Source organism: Falco naumanni, chromosome Z (assembly GCF_017639655.2).
Source record: "Falco naumanni isolate bFalNau1 chromosome Z, bFalNau1.pat, whole genome shotgun sequence".
In the NCBI taxonomy this organism is placed as follows: Eukaryota; Metazoa; Chordata; class Aves; order Falconiformes; family Falconidae; genus Falco; species Falco naumanni.
In genome coordinates, this window is record NC_054080.1 from 81,916,078 (window position 1) to 81,940,655 (window position 24,578).

Here is a 24,578-nt window from a genome sequence, read left to right on the forward strand (position 1 = left end):
GGAAGCTCAGCCTCCACTATAGGGGCCCAGGAGGAGGCTAGGCTCCTCCACAGGGCCCTGGGAGGAGACCAAAGTCTGCTGCACCATTTGGGTGCAGCACTCACAAGTGAGGGAGGAGGCTGAAGATAAAATACCATTTCAGTTCTCATGGGCCCACAGACTTGCTTCCCAGTAGCTCCACATTTGGCCATGCTTCTTCCAAACCAGACTTTACTTGGCTTTACGTCTATTCAAAGATTTGGTGTATTTTCATAACTGGCATCCCTGTTGTTGGATTACTTCTGTTCATTTAGTGAATGTGCAAGCCAAGTTTCAGCCTCATTGGGGACCTCTGCAGCCAGAAAAGCCTAACACCATCTATTGTGCTCAGCTGAAAAATCTCAAGGAAAAAACAACGCAATGTATTGTAAATATTCTTCCAGTCCTACATGGTCTGCAGTTTACAGTTCATCACAAGTGCTTGTTTTCATGCCAGGCTTCCTTGGGGTGTTGTCTCCCACAACTGTCTTGGTACTGAGCAAGTACTGAAATAAAGACTAAGCAAGGATAAGCTCTTGTTGGCTTCCTTCCAGGAGAGGGAACTCACCACGCAAACATCCTGGGTTGCTCTGAAGGTGTACCAGCCCCAGTCCTGACAGAAAGTGAACATGACAACCTTCAAAAAAAAAAAATAATACCCAGCACACAAGTCTCAAAACTTATTTTTTAAATATGTATTTAAGGAACTAAGACTACAGCAGGCTCCTTCAGGAGATTATTTGTATACTTGGTCTTTAGGAAATAAAATAGGACAACTGATTCCTTGACATGTGCACTTTGCATAGTTCACTATAATGCAGCAGGACAGATGTTAAAGCTCACAGTCATCTTCTCCACACAAGGAAATTCAGTAAATCCCCTGGGGACCGGTGGGCTTGGGCACATACTGAAGTCACACAGATTCAACTTGAAGAACATGATACAACTAGCAACTCCTGGTGCTCCAAAATTAAGCACCTGGCAGCAGGTTCAGCCGGCTAAATTGTGTGCTGCTCCCCATGTCCTGTGTCCTTGTATCCAGTGTTGTAAGGCACTGAGGAGCTGTTAAGCAACACTGCACACAGGGACTTCAGAGATACCAGCAGCCCTGAGGCATGTAAGCTTCTGAATCAAAGCCATGATTGTACATACGGTAAATAAAAAAGGCAGAAATTTTGAGGAGACCTTGTCAGAACAGGAGTTTCATGGGTCCAGCCCATTAGTAGGTAAATTTGTTTCCAGTGGTGCTTAGTCAGAACAAGTCCAAAATTTAGGTATTCCCAGAAGTTAATCAAATGTGCATCTCCAGAGCCTAGCAATGACAAACTATACCATTAATCTATAAAAACACAAGCCCCTCATTGGAGAGACAGTTGCAAGAGCCGACTGACATCCTTCAGATCCCCAAGAACTCTGCAGGGTGCAGGACTTCCCAGCAGGTTTGCAGTGGCACAGCCTATTACTAGTTAGCTCTACGTAGCCTCTTACTAAGTAGCTGCTCTGGGCATTGCTGCACAAGGCAAGATGCAAATCAGCTCCCAGTACCAACGCTTATGCCTGGAGCACGTCTACAGCGAAGCCAGACACTTGGTGTAACCGCTGGCGCTCCTCTAAGGAAGCTCCCTGAGAGGCATGACCAAAATTAAGCCTAAATTACAAGTTTAATGACCATTAATGAAAGACTTTAGAGACAGGCAAAAGTGTACCCTGAAAGCTGAGTGGGATACATCTGCCCTGAACACAAGCCAGCGTGCCCGAAGGTATCACACAGTGCTCCCCTCGACACATCTGACTTCTTAGTTATCTGGAGGGTGGGAGGCTCCAGCCTCTCCCACATGGCTGCACTTTAGAACTTCAAATCAAAAAACTTCTTCCGACACGTATCGCCCTTGTGCCTGGGTCCACCGCTTATATTCCTTTTCTTCCCCTGAGTGTGAAGGTGGGATATCCATCCAAGCAGTTTGCTGATCAAAGGCACAGATATTTAGCAGGCACTTTCTGAATGTACAAATAATTAGCAGAGTCCTCAAATACTTTTTTAAAACAGAGAAGCACTTCAGCTCTATGTGGCCTGGAATAACTGGAAACACGACCTCTGCAACGCTGGCCATCTTCTGCATGGAGAACCTACAGAACAGGATCAACAGCATCTAAACCACAGCTCCAGCTCAGACAAGCAATGGGAGGGCTGACATGATCACGGCTCCCAGTTGGTCACCTCAACATGCCATCCCTTAACCGGTGGCCTTTCTTTCCTCCACGTCCCTCCTCTGTGTAGCTGCATCTCTTACTAAATCCTTTCTTCATCAAATGTGAGTACTTACTGTGGTTATTAGTGATGTATCAAGCTGTAGCCGTCAACTGTGGCATAATCAGGCTCACCTGAAACTCAGAGCACACAAAAATAAGTTCTGCTCATGAGAAGTGCTCATTACAAGGTTTTACACGGGACAGAAACACCACGCACTGACTACCTGTGTTAAAGGGATGGAAGGAAAGGGTGAATGAGGCTCAAAGAAATGACTTTATTTGCCAAAGAGCCAAAGCAGGACCTCAATTTGCCAAGTCCTGCTGCAGTGTCCCGTCACTGAAATGGCACTGGCAATGATCTAGCTCGTGCTATTGAAGCAAACTGCAGAGACTGGTGGGATCCCCAGCGTGGGCATCCTTAAGCTTCAGAAATGCCCACACAAAGGGCTTTGATCAGAACTTGTCCTGGCTGAAACCTTGCCTCCAAAGTCAGTGCCCAGCTTCCCAGCATCTTACAGTGGGGACTGGACTTAAAGCAGGAGCTTCACCTAAGCTCATGAACTGATGGAAGAGAGAAAAACCAGAGTGTTCCTCTGCAGGGCCAGAAACCCCATAAAGCAGGTAACTCACCTGGCGCGCTGGTCGGGGTGGGTAGAGGTCCCCTCCTGCACAGAAGGAAACACAGAGCTGAGGATGTGTGTGGCTACAGGACTCCCCTCACCCTGGCTCTGCGCTCCCCAGCTGCCATCCCAGACCTGTGAGAGGGCACGAGGTTTGGCCAGCCTGGGCTTTATGGAGACCTGGTACCAAGGCATGTCACAGTGGGCTCACCATCGACAGCCTGCTTGGCAGACATGGGAACTGAAGCTGATACTGTGCAGGAGAGGGAAAAGCAACCAAAAAGTACTGAGTTGTGGAAACATTTACAAGTGAGCCTCAGGGGATGCCTTTTTACATGCCTTTGCCTAGAGTGAGACATCAGGAAACCATTAACTGAACATGACTTCTCTCCCAGTGTGACAGCCAAAGTGGCACACTCGTCTTTAGCGTGAGTCTTTGGCCCTGAGTTGTCATCTTCCCCCCAGCAGAGACATCCTTGACCCTGTCCTCCCTGACCAGCCTCTGTCCTGGGGGAGTGAATTCAGCTCTGCTCTGCGTCCCTCTACCCATGCATGCTTTCAACTGATGCATCTCTCCTCAGGTGGACAAACCCCACGGAGAACCATGCAGGGAAGCTCAAAAGGTTTCGGTCTGGTATCAGAGGATGCTCTGAAAGGGAGCTCAGATAGTTCCCAAAGAAAGCAAGACATGAAATTCAGTGTTCCCTAGACTGCCTTGCTTTCCTGCTGTCCAAGCACCACAGCCCCTCACCTCCATGCAAAGGACTTCTGGAATAGGCTTGTTACAAGAAAAAATGAGCAGGCTTTTACCACAAGCACTTCCAGAATTAAGAATCCAAACGATGAGATGGGAGAAATGACCCTAAAAGGGGGAGGAAGAACCTCTGACTGGGTTTGAGGGGGTCCTTGGACAGCTTATTAGTAGGCAGCACATTGGCATATGTCCTGTGCACAACAAGTCCTGTTGTGAAAAGTGATGGACGACATAGAATGGGAAGTATTTTCTTCTAATACTGCCAAGTCAAGCCTCCAGTAGACTGAAAGCAACAAAATATGCTTGTTTTTTGTCTTTTTTTTAAGGGGGGGAAAGCATCATTTACTATAGCAATTGCAAGTGTACATGTTACATCCCTTACCTTGATATAGGTACGGGAACAGGACTTCTCACTGGAGCTGCATTTCTCTGTGTATTATAGTAGTTTTCATAAACAACAGGAGCTAGGAGAAGTTAACAATAGTACAGACCTTTTATAGCCATAAACTTGTCATACCACCATTCAGCTGCTAAGTCTTTCCCCTCTCTGGGAAAATGCCCGATCAGGAAATTAGAAGTTACAGAAAGGGGAGATTATCTTCAGGGGCTCACAATACATGGCAGAGTAGTGCTGCCTGCCAGTGAATGAAAGGAGGGTTGTTGCAAAATCTATGGGTTTTGCAGCCAAACTGATGCTGAACAGAGCAGCAGTCCCATGAGAGAAGTACAATGAAGTCAGCACTACTTCATGAGATTGTACTGAGCTCTTACCTGGAGCCAAACTTCCAGTTTTGCGTAAATTTACAAAAAAATCAATATCCTTCTCAATGCTGCACATTTCTAAACTCTTGCGGATTTCCTCATATTTCTGCAAAAGGGAAATAAAAAGCATTTCTGTACATCGGGACAGAAACCAAGAGACTTCCAATTATTTATCATACAAGGGGTGAAAGCCCAGTGCTCACTCAAGACACAAGCTTCAGTGGTAGGAGTGGTAGGAGAACCATAAAATCACAGAACAGTTTGGGTGGGAAGGGACCTTCAAAGTCCCTGCAGTGCAGCCCCCTGCCATGGGCAGGGACACCTTCAGCTGGATCAGGTTGCTCAGAGCCCGTCCAGCCTGGCCTTGGATGTTCCCAGGGATGGGCCACCGGGCACCTCTCTGGGCCGCCTGTGCCAGTGTCTCACTACCCTCAAAAACCATGGGAACCCCAGAGGAAACCTCACCTGCAAGAGCTCTAACCAAAACCTTCTGTCTGCACACTCATGCTGGTGTCTGGTGGCCGATCAAAGGCCACAGCCCAACTCAAACATAGCACAGCTTAGTGCACAGGAAAGCAAACTGGGCTTTGCTTTCCAAACAGAAAACCAGAGAATGTCATTTGATGTACCTCATCAGTCTGGACACAGTCCTGGGAGAGCTGGTTGACATGAAGCCAGAGGGCGTTGCGGAAGTAGTTGATCCGCTCGCACTCCTGAGTCTCAAAGAACTGAAATGACACAGACAAAATAGCCCTAACATCTTTAAAACAAGAGCAAATCTCTTTTATCCTGATAGCTTCTTGTCCCCAGGTGCCACTACAAAGACAACTGTCCTCAGTGAGGAGCAGGTGGTTTTGGCCTTCTGCAGGAAACATGGAAACCACAAGTCTTCCAGCTTGTCCAGGGACAAAATGATCCCTCCACACAACCAAGTATTTCAAAGATGAGTATTAAGCTCAGGAAGGTCTGCAGGTCACCCAGCACGTTGCTACTTCTGGAGAGACCAAGCAACTTCCAAAAGGCAGTGCATGTTCCCTAGGTACCCCATGGTCCTGCAGTCCCAGCTCACTTCCCTCCCACAGGTATGAAGCAATAAAAAAGCACTGGGGATGTATGAAGACAGAAGCACGTTGATTGGTTGGTCTTCTCCCTTTTTCTTGCCCAGAGCTTTTCCAAGCAGGTTTAAACCCAAGTCTTTTGAAATCTGCTGTCTGGTATACCTCAATTTCACATGCCTTTACACATGATAACCTTCCATCCCAAGCATACATGTGCACTTGTTACCGGTTACGACCTTTGCAACACACCAAAGGGAAAACCTCCACGTAATCCATCGGTGGAAGTGAAACTATGCATTCTACACCCCACCATCACAGAGGCTTCTGAGACCCCGGACACCAAAGCACACTAGCACTGAGACACCAATGCATGCCACACAGAACAGACAGCAAATTCCATCTCAAAAGGAAAAAGTAAAATAGAGGCCTGATGAGCAGTGCCTTGGGAAAGGATTGGCACAGCTGGGAATGGGAAGGTTGTTTGCGAGCTTGCAGCAGACCTGGGATAAAACCTTGATCCCGGCAGTCCCTGACACAGGTCAGCAGCAGAGCAGCTGCGTGGTCCTCTCACCACCAGCTCTGGACTTCCCCAGCATGTGCTAGAAATCCTTGCTAGACCACTTTGCTATGAGACAGTCTGCTTTAGGCTGATACAACCGCTTGGAGGGGTTCCCATGCTACACGTGGTCTGTGCGATGCAAGGTGAAGGGCTCCTGGCATGCAGCGCTCACATACAGATGGCCTCACCCAGTGCGCATCCCCAGCCGGCCACCAGCCTCTGCTGCAAAGTCTTTTAAAGACTTTCAGAGGTTCAGACAGAGTCTGCCAGGTGTTGTTGTTGCTCTCTGACATATTGGCCTTGAATCATCAAGAATCCAGAGGTGACCACAGCTGTTCAAGATGACAGCCACACCAAATGTGCAAGCAGGTAATGGACAAAAATATCACTACTTTGTCAGTTTTAAGATGTGGTAGATGGCATTAAGAAGAAAAATAAAAATAAAACAAAACAGTGGAAGCCTTGATGTAGTGGGACATAGCAGAATCCAGAAGCCAAACATGAAACACACACAGGGTTATCTGCAACACACCCTGCTGCTTCACTGCCAGGGGAACACAGAGAAAGCAAATCTGCACTGGGGTGGACATCCAGAGGACCACAATTCTGTCTGAAGGTGTTTGGGGGCATTTACCTCGCAAGCTTTGATGTGCTCTTTCTGCCATTCTTCCCGGATCTTCTCCAGAGTGGTAACACTTTGCTGGTAACTTCTGTCTGTGAGAGAAATCACATTTTCATCTGATTAACATTAATTAAAAAAACCCTTTGCTAGAAGGTAATATGTGAAGCCTGAAATGGCCGGGACGTCAGGGAGAAAGCAGCAGTAACGTGTCAGGTCGGCTGTGGGCGGGCACTGCAATGGGTTGCAGAGCTGCATAGCAAGGCATAGGGTCTGGCCGTGGGGGAATGGTGGGAGCAGCCTTGTTGGGGCCATGCAGGCTTCTCCAGGGCAGGTGCCCACCTCTGGTATCTTGGGCACGTGTTTCTGAGGAGCTGTGCCTGACCCAAGGGCTAGGCTCGCTGCAAGAGCCATGCCATAGCTTCAAAACCCCCTGTCCTGGGAAACACTTCCCTCACCCTCCAAATGCTTCATTTCCACACTCACCAGAGTCCTCTAGAGCTGATTTTGTCTGAGCCAGCTTCAGGAATAGCTGCCAAAAATGGGAGAGAGAAAAAAGGTAGAGGAGAGCTTGGGTGCATCACCAATGGCACTGCAGCCCAGCTGGGGAACATCACCAACCTATCCATCTCACCCCAAGATCTGGCGCTGGAAGAAGAGCCACAGGGCAGGAGAGCTGCAAGAACAGACACCCCTTTCTCCCCTGGCCCCATGGACACCCGCCTCTCCATACCTTCTCCTGCTGCTTCTGCGTCACCAGGTTTGCGTTGCGATGCACAGCCTGTTCCGCCTCGTCCTTATCCCTGCAGCGCTGCTCGTAGAGCCGCTTGGCCTAGGGGAGCCACCAAAGGGGCAGGAGCGCGTCAGCAAGCAATGAGACGCAAATACAGCTCCCGCAGGAGGCTCTGGAGGAAAGCACAGCCTACGAGCCAAGAGGTGGGGGCAGGCTGCCAGCCCAGCAGGGGACAGCACTTAAGGTCCCAGGTGCCCTACTGCTTGGGCAAAGACAACCTCACAAGACAAGCTGCTCTTTGTTTGTGATGAAAAGCTCAGGGCAATTGAGTCCGTGACATCTAAATCACTCATACTCAACCCTGCAAAGCTACCACCAGCCAAGTCCCTGGGGTACTCTTCAGTTTTTCTGAGCACACCCTGCACACCGCTTATGCAGACACGGCACCGCGAGTTGCAGCAGAGAAGGAAGACCCTCGTGCCTAAGCCTGCCCCAGCGCTGTGCGTGTCTGTTAGCACCATTAACCCATATGGCAAGAAACAGCAGCACGTTCGCTTTACCTCCATGGTTTTCTTGTACTGCAAATTCCTGTTTTTGTGTATCGCCTCCATTATCAGCTCGATCTGTGAAGACAACAGACCCAGAGTCAGCACATCATTGACCATCAAAGCTCCAGGACGGACTGCTTGGCTTAGGAAAGGAAGAGGCATGGACCAGACTGGGATGGATTTAAGGACCTTCATCCACCCAGAGTGTCTTCACAAAACCCATTTTTTATTCTTCAATCTATGCCTCCACTCACATATGCAAAGGAGCTCTACAAATGAGATCTTCACAATATATGGTACTGTATCATCTCCATAGGGTCTGGAAAAATTGGGAAGCCCACTCCCCTCTGCTAGGTCCAAACCAGTCCCTGGTTCTAGTAGTTTTCCTTAATTTTCCAGACATTCCAAGAATCTCAAACCAGAAGAAATTAAAAGGTTTGCCAATTTTAGCAGACCCTATGGAGGTCATACAGAACTATGTATATATGCTTTAAAAACATTCCTGGTTGAAGCTGCAGTCCCTGGAGCTGAGCCCCTGATATAGCTGGCCCCAAAAAACACCCAAAGGAGATGTGGCAGTGAAAAGAAGGAAGTCAGAGGTTGCTGCACTGTTCACCAACATGGTTGCAACACGTAGGGAGGAGCTCAGGACTTCCCAGCAGTAGCAGGCACCAGGGGCATGGTGGGGGCTGGGGCACAGTGGGAGACACCAGCCGGGAGCAGCCCGTCACCAGGGCAGGATCAACACTCTGGGACAAAAGCATGTGCTCCCACGGCACCTGACCTTCTTCCGATGCAGTTTTTGCTTTTCTCTGAACTCCTCCATTTTCTTTGCTTCTTCCCGAAGGGTTTGAGCCAACTGGATGTGACCTTGTCCCACATTGTCTATCTCTTCAAAGAAATAAAAATCATAATAGATACAGATATAGATATATATTCTTAAAAAGACTGCTGCTCAAGTCAGCTGTTGTAGCTCACACTGAGCTAACCCCACATCACACATCCTCCTGCAGAAACATAGCAGCAGCGCTTTTGAAGAAGACTCCAAGTGGCACTTGCCTATGTAAGCATCAGTCTTACACTTCAGTTTAAGAGAACTCATATCAAGACAAGTTATTCAAACAAGCACAGTCACATCTACCCCTCATCCAGATGAATTCAGGCATGTTTCAACACATTGTACCCTGAAGCAGCTGCCTGGAGGCAGCGTTGCCCCAGGCTAGCAGGCAACCAATTTAAGGCACAGAAAAAGTAATGCTAAAAAAAATCTCAGGCTCATCCTGCTGAAGACGAGTGGTCATGCTGTGCAGCACCACACCAGCGAGCTCATCAAGGGAGCTAAACTGAACTGTAGCTCATGATTCAACCTCCAGAGCTGTTTCAGACCCACAGCTATTAATAGGCGGCTGCTGTGAGGGCAGAGCCTCGCTGGGGAGGTGTGCTGTGGGGCGGACGGAGCAGCAGGCAGACCTGGCCAGGCAGAGCACGGATGTGACCAGGGTAGCAGAGTGCTGGCCCTCGACGTGCAGGTGCTGGCTGCCCGGACCCTGGCAGGCTGTGACACAGGGCAATGAAGGGACCATGTAAAGTGGCCAAAGCATCATCTTTTAGATGCTCGGATTAGATTCACAGATTCATTGAGGTTGGAAAAGACCTTTAATATCACCAAGTCCAACCGCTAACCCGCACTGCCAAGGCCACCGCTAACCATGGCCCCCAGCGCCACACCTAGAGGTGTTATAAATCCCCCCAGGGCGGGTGCCGCCAGCCCCCCGGGCAGCCTGTGCCAGCCTCGGCCACCCTTTCCGTGAGGGGATTTTCCCTCATTCCCAGCCGAACCCTCCCCCAGCACAAGGTGAGGCCGTTCCCTCTCGTCCTGTCGCCTGTTCCCTGGGAGAAGAGCCCGACCCCCCTGGCTCCAGCCCCTCTCAGGGGGTTGCAGGGAGCCAGAAGGTCTCCCCTCAGCCCCCCCTCTCCAGGCTGACCCCCCAGCTCCCCCAGCCGCTCCCCACAGCACTTGTGCCCCAGCCCCTTCCCCAGCCCCCTGCCCGGCTCTGGACACGCTCCAGCCCCTCAGGCTCTGTCTGGGAGCGAGGGGCCCAGAGCCCACCACGCCATTCGAGGTGTGAATTACCACGTATGTGCATGAAGAGGGCAATGCAAGCCAGGCCAACAGATGAGCTTCCCATGCACAGCTTCTGATGTACAACTCCAGCACGACCCCCAAAAGGGCTCCCTGTGGGTCCCCTCTCCCACCCATGCCCTGGAGCCCTTGGTCCCAAGCCCTACACACTGGGATGAGCTGGGCCAGCAGGACAACCTACTCCTGACCCAGCATCGCACAGGTTTAGAGGTTTCTCTGCTATTTTCTTCCACTGTCTGCAGGCTTTGGCTCTGCCAAGTGTCCTGACAAACACAAAGAATTACTTACGTTGCTTGAAAACATCCAGAGATCTCTTCAGTGTGCTGAAAAACACGGGCAGACCATTAAAGAGTGGCAAAGCATGGTCAGGCGCAAACCAGATAGCAAATCCCTCACTCGACGCCAGCCAAAGCAGCTCAAAGCAGGTTTATTTACCCTCCTTATACCTCCAGCTTTTTTCCTCCCAGCAAGTGTAACGCAGCTTGGTGTACATCTACTTTACATCTTTCTAAATGTTGGATGCTATTCAAAATTCTGAGTTTCATGGCAAATGTTTCAGGTGACCTCCTAAAATTATCATCTCAGTCATACGGACACCTTCTATGTGGTGCATTGGCCAGTGGCTGGAAATATAGGGAACTTTTCTCCCTGTTCATATTGTACAATAAAGATTTCAGAATCATTTTATGTGATATAAAATATAATACATTTTTATGTATATGTATATATATATATATACACACTAAATATATATATATATATATGTATATATACAGCATAAAACTGTAAATAAATGATCAGAGGATATCAGACCGGGCACGTATAAATTACAGAAACACAGCAGGAAGTAGAAGGTGCCAAGGTAATGGAGACCCAGTCGTGGAGCCGACCACAGTGGCCAACCACCAACCTGGGGGGCGGTGACACGCTGAGCTTTGAAGATTGTAATGGTTTGAGTCAAGGAAGTACTGGTACTTTCCTCTGGCCACAAAAACAGTCAGAAGTAAACCCAAGGTCTCATGATCCTTGTCCCTCTGCTGAACTGCATGTCTACGTCTCACCTGAGCATCTCCGATGCTTTGATTAGTTTATGGCTGGTAGGAACTTGGTGGAGTCTAGCTTGATTATTGGCAAAGTACAACCCAACTGTGCACCATTCGTTCACAAGACCTATTTCAGATCATCCGCTGGTAGCATCCCAATCGTATTTCAACACTGTTTTCTCACTCACAGCCTCCTTCCTTCTGCTCCTCCTTCATTGCTCCAAGTAAGGACACCCATAAAAACCAAACACACAGAGGACTGTGAACTTACTTCAGTTCCGTCTGCCCACAGGGCTTCTTCTTCGACAAGTTAATGAGCTCTTTGCCATATTTTTCTTCTATAATTGCCCTAATGAGGAAAGAGAGAAATCAGAGGAAGTTCTCATTTCAGAAACTGATACTCGTTTGCAGCAGAGGCCAAGACCTGTTCTTAACACCCTGCCTATCTCCTGACTTGCTGTGAGCCAGCTGGGGTGGGTGGCTGAAGGCAGGCTGTTGTTTGCAGTTACCCAACAGCCTTTCTACTGAAAACACCCTGTTTTGCTGTGTCTGTGGCCCCGATGCGTCGTTCTCCCCATCTCCCCATGGCTGATGGGTGCAAGCACCACCTCCGCAGGAGATGGAGGACTAAGCGGCCAGTGCAGCTGGTGGCTGGATACAGCCAGGTGAGTCACCTGGATAGTTTTTAGCTCAGTTTCCTATGGGAACAAGGCTTGTGCAATCATGTTTTCCACATCTCAGCCATGGGCATCTGTCAGCCCATCCACACAAAAGACTTCTGAATCTGATCTGGCTGATTTAAACCAAATATGGCAGGAGGGAGCAGGCACCTCAGAGACCTCTCCACCACCATACATCACCATACGTGCACCCCAAGGCTCAGGACTTTTAAAAATGTAGGTACTCTCTCCTGCTTGCCTCTGGTCCTTAGGGAGAACAGCTACAGAAGAGGCCACATCTGGTGAGATAACATAAATAATACCTTTGAGAGATCATATTGTCCTTCCCTGCTGGAAGAAAGAGGGGCAGGGGAAAGCAAGCCTATGTGTTGTACTCCAAGAACCAGCAGGTTTCTGCAGTCACTTTGAAATCTGTACAGGCAACCAGGGCTGGACTTGCTCAATCAGATGTAGGTATCTCCATCTGGGCAACCCACCCCAGCTGCATGTCTGCAGTCATGGAGAGAAACAAGTGCTGGTGGAGGCTTGCATTAGAAGGTCTACTGGATAAAATAAATCGCCTCCTAAAGTGCTTGTATCTCAAATGCAGATGTAGATGCTGATTTCTAGAGTTTGGCAGTGTGGTTCACCTGACTTAACTCTTTAAAAACTCCAAAAGCTTGTAGGGAAAGGGGGGAAAAATAAAGATTATGAATTGATTTTTTTTTACTATCTATTTCCTTTTGCAAAAAAGCATCAGATCCGACAGGCGTGTTCTCCATGGCTGGCTCCATGTAACAGCCGTGCTGCACATGGAGAAGTGGGCCACGTTCAGAGACGGGTGCCACTAGCAAGCCCAGGTCCAGCCTCTAATCTCCTCCTGGCTAGACACGTCAGTAGGAACCTCCACCTCCTTCAACGGCTAAGCAGAAAAGTGCATAGGGTACAGATGAGGCTTTTTGCACTCTCCATTGTCATGGATGAGCAGGGTTCTCAGGGTTCAGCGGATGGTGCCTTGGGCAGCTGGAAAGCCCAAATTTTCCGGGAACATGGGATTACAGCCTAGACAGATGTAGATGCATTAGATACTTTTAACTGCAGGTTCTCCTCCTCTTCATCCCACTTTGTTCCAGGCTGGTTTGTACCAGAGGTTTGTATTCAGAGGTTTGTTTTCTCCAGTTCTCAATACCAAAATTACGTTAATTCAGGGTTGTTCTACAACATTCTTTATATTTAGCCATTATTAGCCAGGTGAACCGTAAAGTCAAAATACCTGGCCAAACCATCTCAGCTGTGCCTTTGTAGCCACAGAACCTCTACTTAGGTCATATCCTCTGATTAATAAACACACTGTCTAATGTTACTAATTTTTAACATAAAATATGTGGGCTGTCCATAACGTACAAAGACAAACTTAGGACAAAGCCATGCCTCTCCTGTGCCAAGGTCTTCACCTGGTCTTCTGCGAGGTGAACTTCATGGGAACACATGTGGCCTGGGCGGGCCACCAACAGCTGCAAACACATCAGTACAGATGTCTGGCAACATGTAAGACTGAATTATTAAATTGCTCTTGATTCCTCTTCTTTTTAATAGAGAGTTCAAAATGTGAGCATCCAGCCCTGGGCACCATTGCTGCCTCACAGCTGAGGATTCCTGGGCGTGGACTTCACACCACAGCACCAGCTGTGCAAGGAAAGGACAGTGTAAGAAAACACAAGTTCCTCATCAGTCAAAAATCAAATGTGTTTTAACATAGTGGAGAGTTAAATGCAACAGAAACCAAACTGGGAATACAAGGAGTAAAGCAGTGACACCGCTTCACTTCCCAGGTTCAACCCAACTCGTTTTCAGAGGCAGCTCCATACCTTTCCTTCAGAAAGTCTTCAAACTCCTTGCAGTTCTTCCTGCCATCATTAAGATGTTGAATGATGCTGTCATAGCCAACTGTGCTGGTCAGATCTGTACTCTGAAAACACAAGAACAGGAGTCACATCCTCATCAGTGCAGTGCACAGCCACTGCCACCTCCAGCGGCATTTGCACAAGTGGGAACAAGTGTGCAAGTGCTTCCGTATGAAATACCATCTTTTTCTTTTAGGGGCAGGCAGAGCTCCAGAGTGAGAACAGTGGTGGCAATCTGGGACAAGGCACTTCCAAGACTTCCAGAAAACAAAAATGCTCAGTCCTATCACATCCTGTTGCTTCCCCCTGGTCTAAGCACACCTGGCCCCACAGCACATAGCCTCTCCTCCTAGAAGCTTAGCTGTCAGCCTTGATTTAATGGAATCAAACATTAAAAACCCTCCAAAACTCTAGATATAGCCCGTCTTACTACTGCTCCTCACATTTTCAGCAGACATGGAGATAGATCTTGGTTAACGTTGACTTGCACTGTTCTGGGCATCACCCTCACATCTGGACGTAGGAGCCTACATCTGGGCTGGAGGTGAATTTACCAGGTCTTTCTGCACAGGATCACTGGACTATGGGCTTCTCTTGCTGCCCTGACACTAATGTATGGGTAGACCCAATGACCACTGCTGCAACAGCCTGCTCTTTGGCCTTGCAAAAGGCAATGCTGCCCCACATATCAATTCAAAACACCACTGCAAAGGTCATTTCCCTAGCAGGCCCTCCCCCACCACTGCTCTGTGCTCTCCAGCACATCACACAGAGCTAGCTTCTTCTCTCCAACAAAACATCACAGCCATGGAGATGTCCTGCCTCCACCGCTCACGAGGTCAAGTCCCATCTTCCAGCCCAAGGCTTTCAGACCCACAGTGTTACTCATACTTCCCATAGGCTTCTGAAGGATCACTGCTTTCCTTCAAATTACTTCTTAAAAACATATGTTGCACTGATGGTTATTAAAAAAAAAAAAAAAAAAAAAAAAAAAAAAAGATACATGCAGCAATGATGTAGGTGGCCTAGGACAAAGGTTGACTCACTGTACCCCATTCTCTCCTCATGCTCATGCCTGGAAGCACCTTAGGACAAAAAATAGATTTTTGCCTTATGACTGTTGAGGATTTACCACCCTGGAGACCTGGATCAAGAGCAGGGCTCCTACATGCTGTGATAATACACAGAGATGCTCTGACCATGAGCTCTCCTCTGGAAGAAGCCTGAGGCAGGTACAGGGAGCTGAGCAGAAGATGCTACCTGTTGTCTTCTGCTAAGAGTCAGTGTTGCACAGAATAGCACATTTGGGAGCAAAAAGTAAAGGGAAGGAGGCTGTAGAAAGGAAGCACTGGTAGGAGAAGATATGAAACTCAGGGAAAGGAATCAAAAGCCACAAACAGTTATTAAGAAGCTTGAAGAGGAATAATGGCAGGACAGAGATATTTATGGAATAGTCTGAAGCCAGAATGAGAGTACACAGAGAACTGGTGTGACAGCGTGGGCAGCAGAAGTGGGGATTTCTCAGGAGTTCATACCTGCTGCAAGAAATGAGGAGTAATAGGGCTGGTATTTGCATTAAATGAAGGATTTAATGATGTGGATTTCCCTAAGGAGTCAAGGACTTGGATGTCAGTGGCCAGAAAGCAAGAAGTGAAGGGAACATGTGGTGGAGCGGGACCTGCAGGAAATCGCTGGTATCCCAGATCAGCTTTGCTCCATCCATGGCATGCGCAAGAAGAGAGGACTGTGGAGCAGGGCCTAAGCGGAAACCAAAACCATTTCTGTTTCCTTACAAAGCACAAGGGTCCCTCCAAAATGGGTTTCTTACTGATAAACCCACAACCAGTTCTCAGTTTGCGTCACATCTTTGCTAATCTGTGAAAAAGGAAACACGCTTGCACTGAAGTCAGTTTTCATGGTAGTTGCAAAATACAGGAACATCCTAACTTGACTTCATACCCCCAGTTTCAAAGGAAATAAAATGGATGCAGAGAACAACTGTAGGTCGCTGCAAGCCCAGGCAGGACGGAGCGGTCAGACCCACATCGCTGCATGTTGGGGGCACCTGAAGGCTCCCGCATCCTGCTCTGCCATCTGGCACACGTGGGCTCACTGCACCAGGTAGAAAAGTCAGGGGAAAAATTGGGAGCATCCATCAAAAATGTGCACTAAGCTATCTTGTCACTTTTCCTCCTCCAGTAGAAGGATTTAATTCCAGCACGTACGTATTTCCTAAGTGCCCAAGGCTGGACCAGACCTGACAGTGCAAGGTGTTACATGAAACAGGGGAGGCAGCAGGTGAAGGAGGTTTCCAAAAGAGCTGCTTCCAGGCAGGAGGAGCTCCTGGCCCAGAAGTAACTGGACAGGTTTGTGTGCCATGAAACCAACCTCTGCAGCACCCTTCTGGGCAGGTGTTGACACAGAAAGAACAAAAAGAACCAGCACAACTGCCTGTGGGATGTCCCAAAGGCAGGGAGCAATGAAAGAAGGGCAACATGGTAAGCACGGAACCATGGGCACAAAAAATGAGATTTAAAGACAACAAAGTCAGCCAAAGACAGTTATGAAGGATGGGGAGCACAAGCCCTCCCTGACCAGAGGGGCGCAGGAGGATGACTGTCCCCCCTCCCACCCCTGCAGCATGTGGCTGTCCTGGTCCTCCCCACTGGGCAGAGCTCTGAGCCCACATGCTATTTAGAGCACAGCCCATGGAAACTACAAACAGATGATTTCAAGGTGACAAAGCAGCAGCTGATGTTTCCCGAGCCTGCAGGGCTCAGCAGGACATGCCTTTCCGTCCCAGTCTGCTGCCTGGGTTTGTGCCATCCTCCCAATGGACTTGAGGAGGAAAAGGAATTTGTGTGCTTGTTGTGATGTTTTGGATTTTGTTTACACTGTGAGCCAAAAGACAGGTTAAAATGCTCTAGTGGGGGTCTGAAGTCATGTTATGGCCGTGTGTGAGTCACAGCTAAAAGGCAAGCTGCTGAGCTTGACGTTTCTCTCTCCTATCGCACTTTACATGAAAAAAATCCTCCAGGCGCACACCCTATGAAGGCAATGACGTAGGAGAATCATAGAATAATCCAGATTGGAAAAGACCTGTAAGATTATAGAGTCTAGCTGTTAACCCAGCGCTGCCAAGGCCACCACTAACCATGGCCCCCAGCGCCACACCTACAGGTGTTATAAATCCCCCCAGGGCGGGTGCCGCCAGCCCCCCGGGCAGCCTGTGCCAGCCTCGGCCACCCTTTCCGTGAGGGGATTTTCCCTCATTCCCAGCCCAACCCTCCCCCGGCACAAGGTGAGGCCGTTCCCTCTCGTCCTGTCGCCTGTTCCCTGGGAGAAGAGCCCGACCCCCCTGGCTCCAGCCCCTCTCAGGGGGTTGCAGGGAGCCAGAAGGTCTCCCCTCAGCCCCCCCTCTCCAGGCTGACCCCCCAGCTCCCCCAGCCGCTCCCCACAGCACTTGTGCCCCAGCCCCTTCCCCAGCCCCCTGCCCGGCTCTGGACACGCTCCAGCCCCTCAGGCTCTGTCTGGGAGCGAGGGGCCCAGAGCCCACCGCGCCATTCCAGGGGCGGCCTCCCCAGTGCCGAGGGCAGGGGGACGGGCACTGCCCTGCTCCCGCTGGCCACAGCACTGCTGGCACCAGCCAGGGTGCTGCTGGCCTCCTGGGCCACCTGGGCACACGGGGGGCTCATGCCCAGCCGGCTGCCGACCAGCCCCCCCAGGCCCTTTCCCCCAGGCAGTTCCCAGCCCCTGCCCCAGCCCGCAGCGCTGCGGGGGGCTGGTGTGACCCACGGGCAGGGCCCGGCACTGAGCCTGGTTGACCCTCACACAACTGGCCTGGGCCCATCGCTCCAGCCTGCCCAGACCCCCCTGCAGAGCCTCCTGCCCTCCGGCAGTCTGTTCCAACCTTCCCAAAACTGGAAGGTTTGGGGCAGCACACTGCTCATGGACCGTTGCTTGAATGATCTTTATTGATGCAGAGCTCTTAGCATCTCTCCTCAGCCTTGTTATCTGCGTAGAGAAACACAGCAGAAGCTGGATGACTGAGTACTCAGAAACACTGTGCAACAGTAAATGGCTGTGCTATTCTTGCTCACAGGTAGTACAGCCTGAGAATCACTCTGGGTCCTGCAGAGGTTGCTGAGACCAAGAAAAATGCTTCCGCTGGTACCTGCAGGGAGCAGAGGGAGGAGAGCAGGAGATGCTACAAGAGGCTGCAGTTCCTCCCCATCCCATAACCAGGTGGGTACAACAGGGCAGACACAACTCATTGCAGGGAGGAAAAGGACTCACTGCAAATCCGCTCACTTGAAAGCAGCATCCTGCAAAAAGCAGCTTTCTGATTAATAATTTTCCATTTGATGTCTCCTTCCCCTGCATCAACACACCTACCCTGCTCCTCTTGGAAACACAGAAAGCCACGGATCACCCCACCTCAATGCAATGATCGATTCCCACAAACCCCACCTTGTTCCTTTCGAATGACAATCTGAGGATTTCATAACATTGCCAACAAACTCCACCACGCTAGTCCCTGTTTAGAGAAGAACAAGCAGGGGTAAAAGGAAGTGAAATAGCCCTGGCCAGCGTCACATCGTGAGTCAGCAGCAGGGGAATGAACCCAGGAGCCCAAGGCTGGCAGCCCCCACCATCCCCTGACAGCGGGGATGCAGGGAGGAGGAGTTTATCCCCAGCCAGCTACATGAGGTTTAAAAAAATCATGGCGATAAAGAAGTACAGCCAGGCACAGCACTGACAAAATAGCATCCGTAACCCACAGCAGAGCGGGGGAATCGCCGGTTCCTTTGCAGACACCAGCTCTCCCTTGCTCCTTTTCCCCACACTTCGTTTGTGCCACTGCAACAAGAGATGCAGCACCTCTTTCCTATGCACTGAGGGGGAGGAAATAATTGTTTTCAGACACTTTGCAACATGCTTTGTTAGAAACTGAACATGCCAGTGCAGTTTTTACTGCAAGTCTTGCCTGAGCCATGGATTGTTTTAGCAGCATTGCTTTTCCTTGGCATGGTAAAGAAATATTTGAGAGTGCCTGAAAGACTGAGAAACCAAAGTCTGATTTTCAAAAATCGCTTGAGCAGGCCAAGCTCATTGAGAGTCAGCAGGTCTCCGTCTTCAGCATTATTTGCTTGGATTTTTAATGCTTTACCAAATGCTTCTTTTTAATGCACCCTGCAATACACTGCAGGGAGCAGAGCATTGGGTTTGTCTCATTAAAAGCAAAATGACTGAAAATCCAGTCTCCAAGTTGCAAGCTCCTAACGAATAGATCAGACTTAAAGTGGTTTTTAGCATTATCATAATTTCTATTTTTCCCACATAGTTTTACAGGACCAAAGTGCTCTCATGACACCCAAAGCTTTGCCGTTGGGTTACTCTGCAAGAACAGGCTTGGGGAGAACCAGGCATGTACCAAAAAAATGAGTACTGTGAAAAAAGAGGCCTTGTATAGTGAAAGAGCAACAGCAGGTTGCAAAAACAAATGAAAACAAAACCTCACACTTGCCTATACTTGTGACAATTGCTATAGCCAGGGCCAGATGAAACAAACACAATCTTTGCTGTATTTTATTTTTGCACAGCTCTTTTGCAGGCAGCTGCAGGCAGCGCAAGCTGCAGAAGGGAGCGTCATGCTAGTGGGGGCATTCAGGGCCAATGCACGAAGCTGCAGGCATCTCTGGACTTTGGCCCCTGGGTGAGCAGGAGCTGAAGTAGAATGCAAAAGAGCAAACCCCTTTATTTAAGAAATTTATCATCCTTGGCCAAAACCTAAAAGCATGAGCAAACTCAAATGCAGAGAGCGAAGTCACGGTGTGCGTCCCTGATGCAGTGCATCACGAGCATCACACCATGAACTTCATCAGGGACCAGGTTCCAGCACAGAAAAAGACAGATATATAACCCCCACCAAAGAAACCAGAACTATTCGGGTTTGAGGCTAAATCAGTCCCCAGATGAGGCTTGAGGTACAGCCCCACCATCCCATGGGGCTGCAGCTTGTTCCCACAAAGAAATTTGGTGGTCACCATTTGTGACCAGCTGCATGTCAAAGCTGGAAGGTGCAATACCAAAAACAGGTCAGCTTTGGGGGAGGTGGTTAGTTTTTTAGATTTTATCCCACCAATTGGAGCATACTTCCTCTGGGGTCCTGCCAAAATCCCCCCTTTGCCATTGGGCTGTCCTGACCTCTGTGAATTGTTTGCTTCAGCAGGGAAGGGTTCTTCCCTTTTTGGCTTAAGTAGAGTAATTTAAGATGAAAAATTGCAGGAGGAAGTTTGCACTCTCTCACAGCACTTAACAGCAAACTGAAGCCATATGAGCAGCTCTCCACACCTCCTCTAAATCTGCTTTTTTCTGCCCATCTGTGGTCCCCAACCCCCACCCCTCCAGTCCACACAGCTGATGCACAGTCACCAGTACATGGTGAGGAGACTGACTGCTTGGCGTGGTACCTGCCTTTTCCATGGGCCAAACAACTGCAGCAGAGTCTCCATCTCTCCACTGACTCACATCCATCACGTTCCTCTCCGCCCCAGCTGCCTGCCCTGGACGTGTTTCTTAAGTCAGGGGGGGTTTGAAGCACACAGGCTTGGGACAGGAAAAAGCCAAGCAAATCCCCTGGGAGCACCAATAGTTTTAGGCTCAGCAAGAACTGGGGATTATTGTAAATGGTTGTATTTGCAATATGGGGGGTCAAGAAGGAGGGAGCACCCCATGCAATGCCTCAGCTCCTTGTCAGCTTGGGGCTTCTCCTGCCCCAGTATCTTCCCTGCACCCTCCTCCAAGATCCTCCATCAAAAAGCACCACGGCACAGCGGGAGAGGAACAAACCAGGCAGTGCTAAGTGAAGCCAGCCCCACAGCAAGGACCTCTTCTTCAATGCAACACACCACTGAAACACAACAAACCGCATCTGCTCAGCTCCCCTGGCATCACAGTTACGCTCCCCCGCCAGCCCAGGGGATGCTGCTACCACCCTTGGATCCCTCTCTTCCTGCACATTTGCAAAGCAAAAAGAGCACCGTGGAAACTTCTTGGCAACAAACAGCTGAAAAATTGTTGCCAGATGCAAAGCTGGCTTTCTTTTCCAAGCCAGGTTTGATACCTATGTGGCATTTACACATCTGACGGCGCGATGCCAGATAACGCATGAATGATGCTGGAAGAGCCCGTGGCTCTGCGCTTACCCCTCTCATTGCACCACACACGGGAGCCCCAAAGCCGGCACCCGCTGCTCCTGGGACACACACGCCTTTCCCCCATCCTGCAAAATGGGAGCTGCTTCCCAGGCGTCACCTGGGAAACCCTGAGCACCACTCACAGACGGGGGTTTTCAGACCCCAAAGCCAAAATGTTGTAATTTATTTTCTGGCTGCTAGTACCTGGAAAAAGGCCCGCACACCAGGAGGAACTGAGCAGCCACAGCGCTGAAGTTCTGCAGCAGATAAGTGGTGGCTCAGCACTTCTCCATTCCCAAAAGCACAGTTCGGACCCAAATAGTAAATACCGGCTTCCCCGAGCTGTGGCTTTTCCTCGGCAGCTCAGCAGCAGCACACCAAGGATTCGCTCCTAGTCCAGGATTAGCTCACCATCGAAGAACCGTTTTTGGCTATGGTGTCTCCAAGTAGTTCACCAGCGGCCAATTAATATCATCAAACCCTCAGCCCAGCACCAACCTCCTCCAGCGTGGCAGCAGCAGCTCGTTGAGGTGTATTTTGGCTGCATGGGACAGGTGGCAAAGCCACAGCTCTCAGGGCACACACGGATGGGCAGTGCCTACCTGGGGATACTCGGAGCCACCGAGGACCACGGACCACAGAGGTGGCTTTGGAGATGACCCTGACCAGAGAGGGGTGACCGCCCCCAAGCCAGCTGTGACCCCCACGGTTCCAGCTGGCTCCCACCCGCTACCCCCAGTCCCACTGTGCCCCCACTTACCCAGAAGTGGTCCCTGAACCGTGCTTCCCGCATGCTGCTGCTGCCACCACCTCGCTCTGCTGCTCCCGGTGCCACCACGGCCCGCCCCACCAGGCTGGCCCCTCCCCACGACACGGTGTCACCACCCAACCCCATCCCCCCCGTCCCAAACCATACGGTTACATCCACCAAACTCGTGGCTCCCGGTGGATGGGGGAGCCCTGGGGCGCGCTGCTGCGGATGGGCGAGAGCGGTGGGGATGCTGCGCGGCATCGGCGTGCCACGGGGAGAAACCCACGAGTGACGGCCAGACTTGATTCACCCACACGGTTTCATGATGGAAACGGGGAGCAGAGGGTGAAACAGGAGCATCGGGGCTGCCAGCAGCACGTGCGACCTGCAGCACCCTTCCTGCCTCCTCAGCCAGGGGCTGCTGGAGTATTTGGGAAGTTTCCACGTGCTGTTCTCGTCGCCAGTTTCATAGAACCGCTGAACCGTGGAGCGGTTTGGGTTGGAGGGGACCTTCAAAGCCCACCCAGTCCCACCCCCTGCCCCGGGCAGGGCCACCTCCCCCCAGCCCAGGTGGGTCCCAGCCCCAGCCTGGCCGTGGGCACTGCCGGGGACGGGGCACCCACAGCTGCTCTGGGCAGCCTCTGCCGGCGCCTCCCACCCTCACGGGGAACAATTTCTTCCTTACAGCTGATCTAGATCTCCCCTCTCTCAGTGCAAAGCCTTTCCCCCTTGTCCCCTCGCTACAGGCCCTGGTACAAAGCCCCTCTCCAGCTTCCCTGTCGGCCCCTTTAGGCACTGGAAGGCGCTATAAGGTCTCCCCGGAGCCTCCTCTTCTCCAGGCTGGGCCACCCCAGCTCCCAGCCTCTCCCAGCAGAGGTGCTCCAGCCTCTCATCATCTCCATGGTTTCTTCTGGACTCACTCCAACAGGTTCATGTCCTTCTTCCGTTGGGGGCCCAGAGCTGGGGCCACTGCCTGAGGCGAGACACCAGGCGAGCGACCACCAAGCGGTTCTTCAGAAAGACGAACGCAGATGAGACAGGACACTGTGTGCTGGAAAGCCTGAATCAGCCCGAACCTGCTGTCTCTGCTTTAACGCAGGGACAACTAAAGCAGTCTGGTAATGTAAAAAGAAAAAAAAAAAAAAAAAGTCTTTTTCCACTTACTGAAGTAAATCTGCTCAGTTGTGACCCGAGGTCACGGCCACTTGGCAAACATTTCTGAGGTTTACACCGATGAAAGCATGGTTGCATAGATTTTGCTTTCAGTGTCCAGAGCTGCAGTTCCTGCCCCGGCAGCAGAGACAGCGTCACATCTGTGTTTCAGCTCCAAAAGGTTTCAGTCAAAGCTTTGATTTTATCAACTTCATCTGAACACTGATCAGCTGAGGTGCAGTCTACCCAGCTGCCCAGAAAACTCCACAGTGCCAGTTCTGGAATAAATTTCCAAGTTTTCTTCACCTGATCCGACTGCGCTGGAGGAGCACACTTTAGGACAGGCAGGTAAGCCCGCGTGGGGCTGAGACCCAGCGCAAGCAGGACAGATGAAGCACAGCAGCTCAGGGCAGCGCACGCAACCATCATCCTCCCTGCAGCAACGGCCGCTCATCAGCTTTGCCATCACCGCAGCTGACTGCTACCCATCACCAGAGATACACAGCACCAGAGAGCGCGTTTGTGGGACCTTTCTGTGCTTTTCTGAATCGCCTCCTCAGCTGATGTCACCAGGCAGACCCTGTCACTCCCAGCAGCGGGCACAAAGCCCCACTGCGACCCCACGCTGACACAACCCACCCACCCCTTCCCAGCTTCCCAGCACCACCCCACGGCCCCTCACGGGACCAGGGCCGATCCGCCCTTCTGCCTGTCTGGCCCGGGTGCCTCCGCAGTGCTTTAGCAGGGAAATTGGTAAGTCACCCTCCTACGGCACAGCGGCAAGGGGGCAGAAACCGTAACTTTGGAATATTTTATTAGAAACAAATCCATCTCGCAATTTTGGACTAGACACCCCTGAGCTTGGTGCTTTCTGACTACAGCAGCATTTAAATCAAAGCCAGCACAGCAGCACCAAGTGGTAACTGGGGTGTAGCCACTGTGCAAGGGCAGAGTAGCAAGCTGTAAAAGCTGTCCTGGAAGGGACAAGCGCTCTCGGGCAGCCAGCACAGAAAGGCTCCACCACAGCATTCCTTCACACCCATGAAGCCTCCCCAGCACCCATTCCAGAGCTGCGTGTAAAAGAAACAAGACTGTGAAAGACAAAATGAACTCCAAAGGAAGCCCTCTGTCACGAGCACAGCACTAACATGTCTGCTTTTCTCAGAAAAAAATCTGGCTTCCAGATTAAAAGTTTATTTCTTGCCGTACTGCAGAAGCAAGAGCTCACACTCTCAGAGCAGTCCAGCCACTCATAGAGAAGCTTGTCAGCCCGGAACTGCGTGGAAGGCTTAGATGAAACGCTTCCAGCTGCCCGTTTGAACTCCGAGGCAGGATGCTCCTGTGAAGGAAGTTACCTGGGGACAGCGAACAGCCTCAGAAGTCCTGATCACAGGTAGCCGAGGCTCACCAAGGATTAAGGACTGAGTTCCAGTGTACCAGGTAAAGCTGAATACACCACATGAAGCAGAGCGACTTTAAACTGAATTTTCCCACATTCCAGATAGAAGTTCTAACACCTGTACTTCAGGCAGCATGCAGAAAAAGTCAGGAAAGAGATGCTCTGGTATATAACCTCCCCCAAACCATCAGCAATCACAGGTCATTGACAGAACTACACTATGGAGGGTGGTGGCGTGTATATCTCCAGTAGTTACAAGCCAACAGCTAAACACGCAGGTGTCCTGAAGCACGAGGACAGCCAGCTCTGAAAGAACCTGCCTTCTGAAAGCCTGGCACCAGCATGGCATAAAGAACGCAGGGAGAGTTACCGCCTGTGACCACACAGCGTAACCTGCTTCCAGAGCC

General features: G+C 50.5%; 1 protein-coding gene across 2 annotated transcripts; it reads right to left on the minus strand.

Annotated features, from left to right (window-relative positions):
* Nucleotides 1–698: 698 nt before the first annotated feature.
* On the minus strand, nt 699–21,704 carry PSTPIP2 (proline-serine-threonine phosphatase interacting protein 2). Of its 2 annotated transcripts, none has more exons than XM_040580468.1 (15): nt 21,630–21,704; nt 13,635–13,735; nt 11,379–11,456; nt 10,353–10,387; nt 8,706–8,812; nt 7,934–7,996; nt 7,374–7,472; nt 7,127–7,172; nt 6,656–6,735; nt 5,034–5,132; nt 4,414–4,510; nt 4,025–4,106; nt 2,899–2,933; nt 2,343–2,400; nt 699–2,145 (listed from the first exon to the last, which is right to left on the minus strand). In XM_040580468.1, exons 1-14 carry the CDS (start codon nt 21,660–21,662, stop codon nt 2,351–2,353), a joined length of 1,005 nt encoding a protein of 334 aa, XP_040436402.1. In that variant the 5' UTR covers nt 21,663–21,704; the 3' UTR covers nt 699–2,145; nt 2,343–2,350. The 2 variants fall into 2 exon arrangements, with proteins under 2 accessions (XP_040436402.1, XP_040436401.1); XM_040580467.1 differs by having other exon boundaries at nt 2,343–2,406.
* Nucleotides 21,705–24,578: the final 2,874 nt, after the last annotated feature.

Excerpts from the sequence above, each read along its gene's own strand:
- PSTPIP2 (XM_040580467.1), bottom strand. The coding sequence starts at position 21,662 with ATGCGGGAAGCACGGTTCAGGGACCACTTCTGG. Across the intron at positions 11,457-13,634 it reads GAAGACTTTCTGAAGGAAAG|GGCAATTATAGAAGAAAAAT; the intron begins GTATGGAGCTGC and ends TTTCCTCATTAG. Across the intron at positions 4,107-4,413 it reads AACTGGAAGTTTGGCTCCAG|CTCCTGTTGTTTATGAAAAC; the intron begins GTAAGAGCTCAG and ends AACTTCTCCTAG.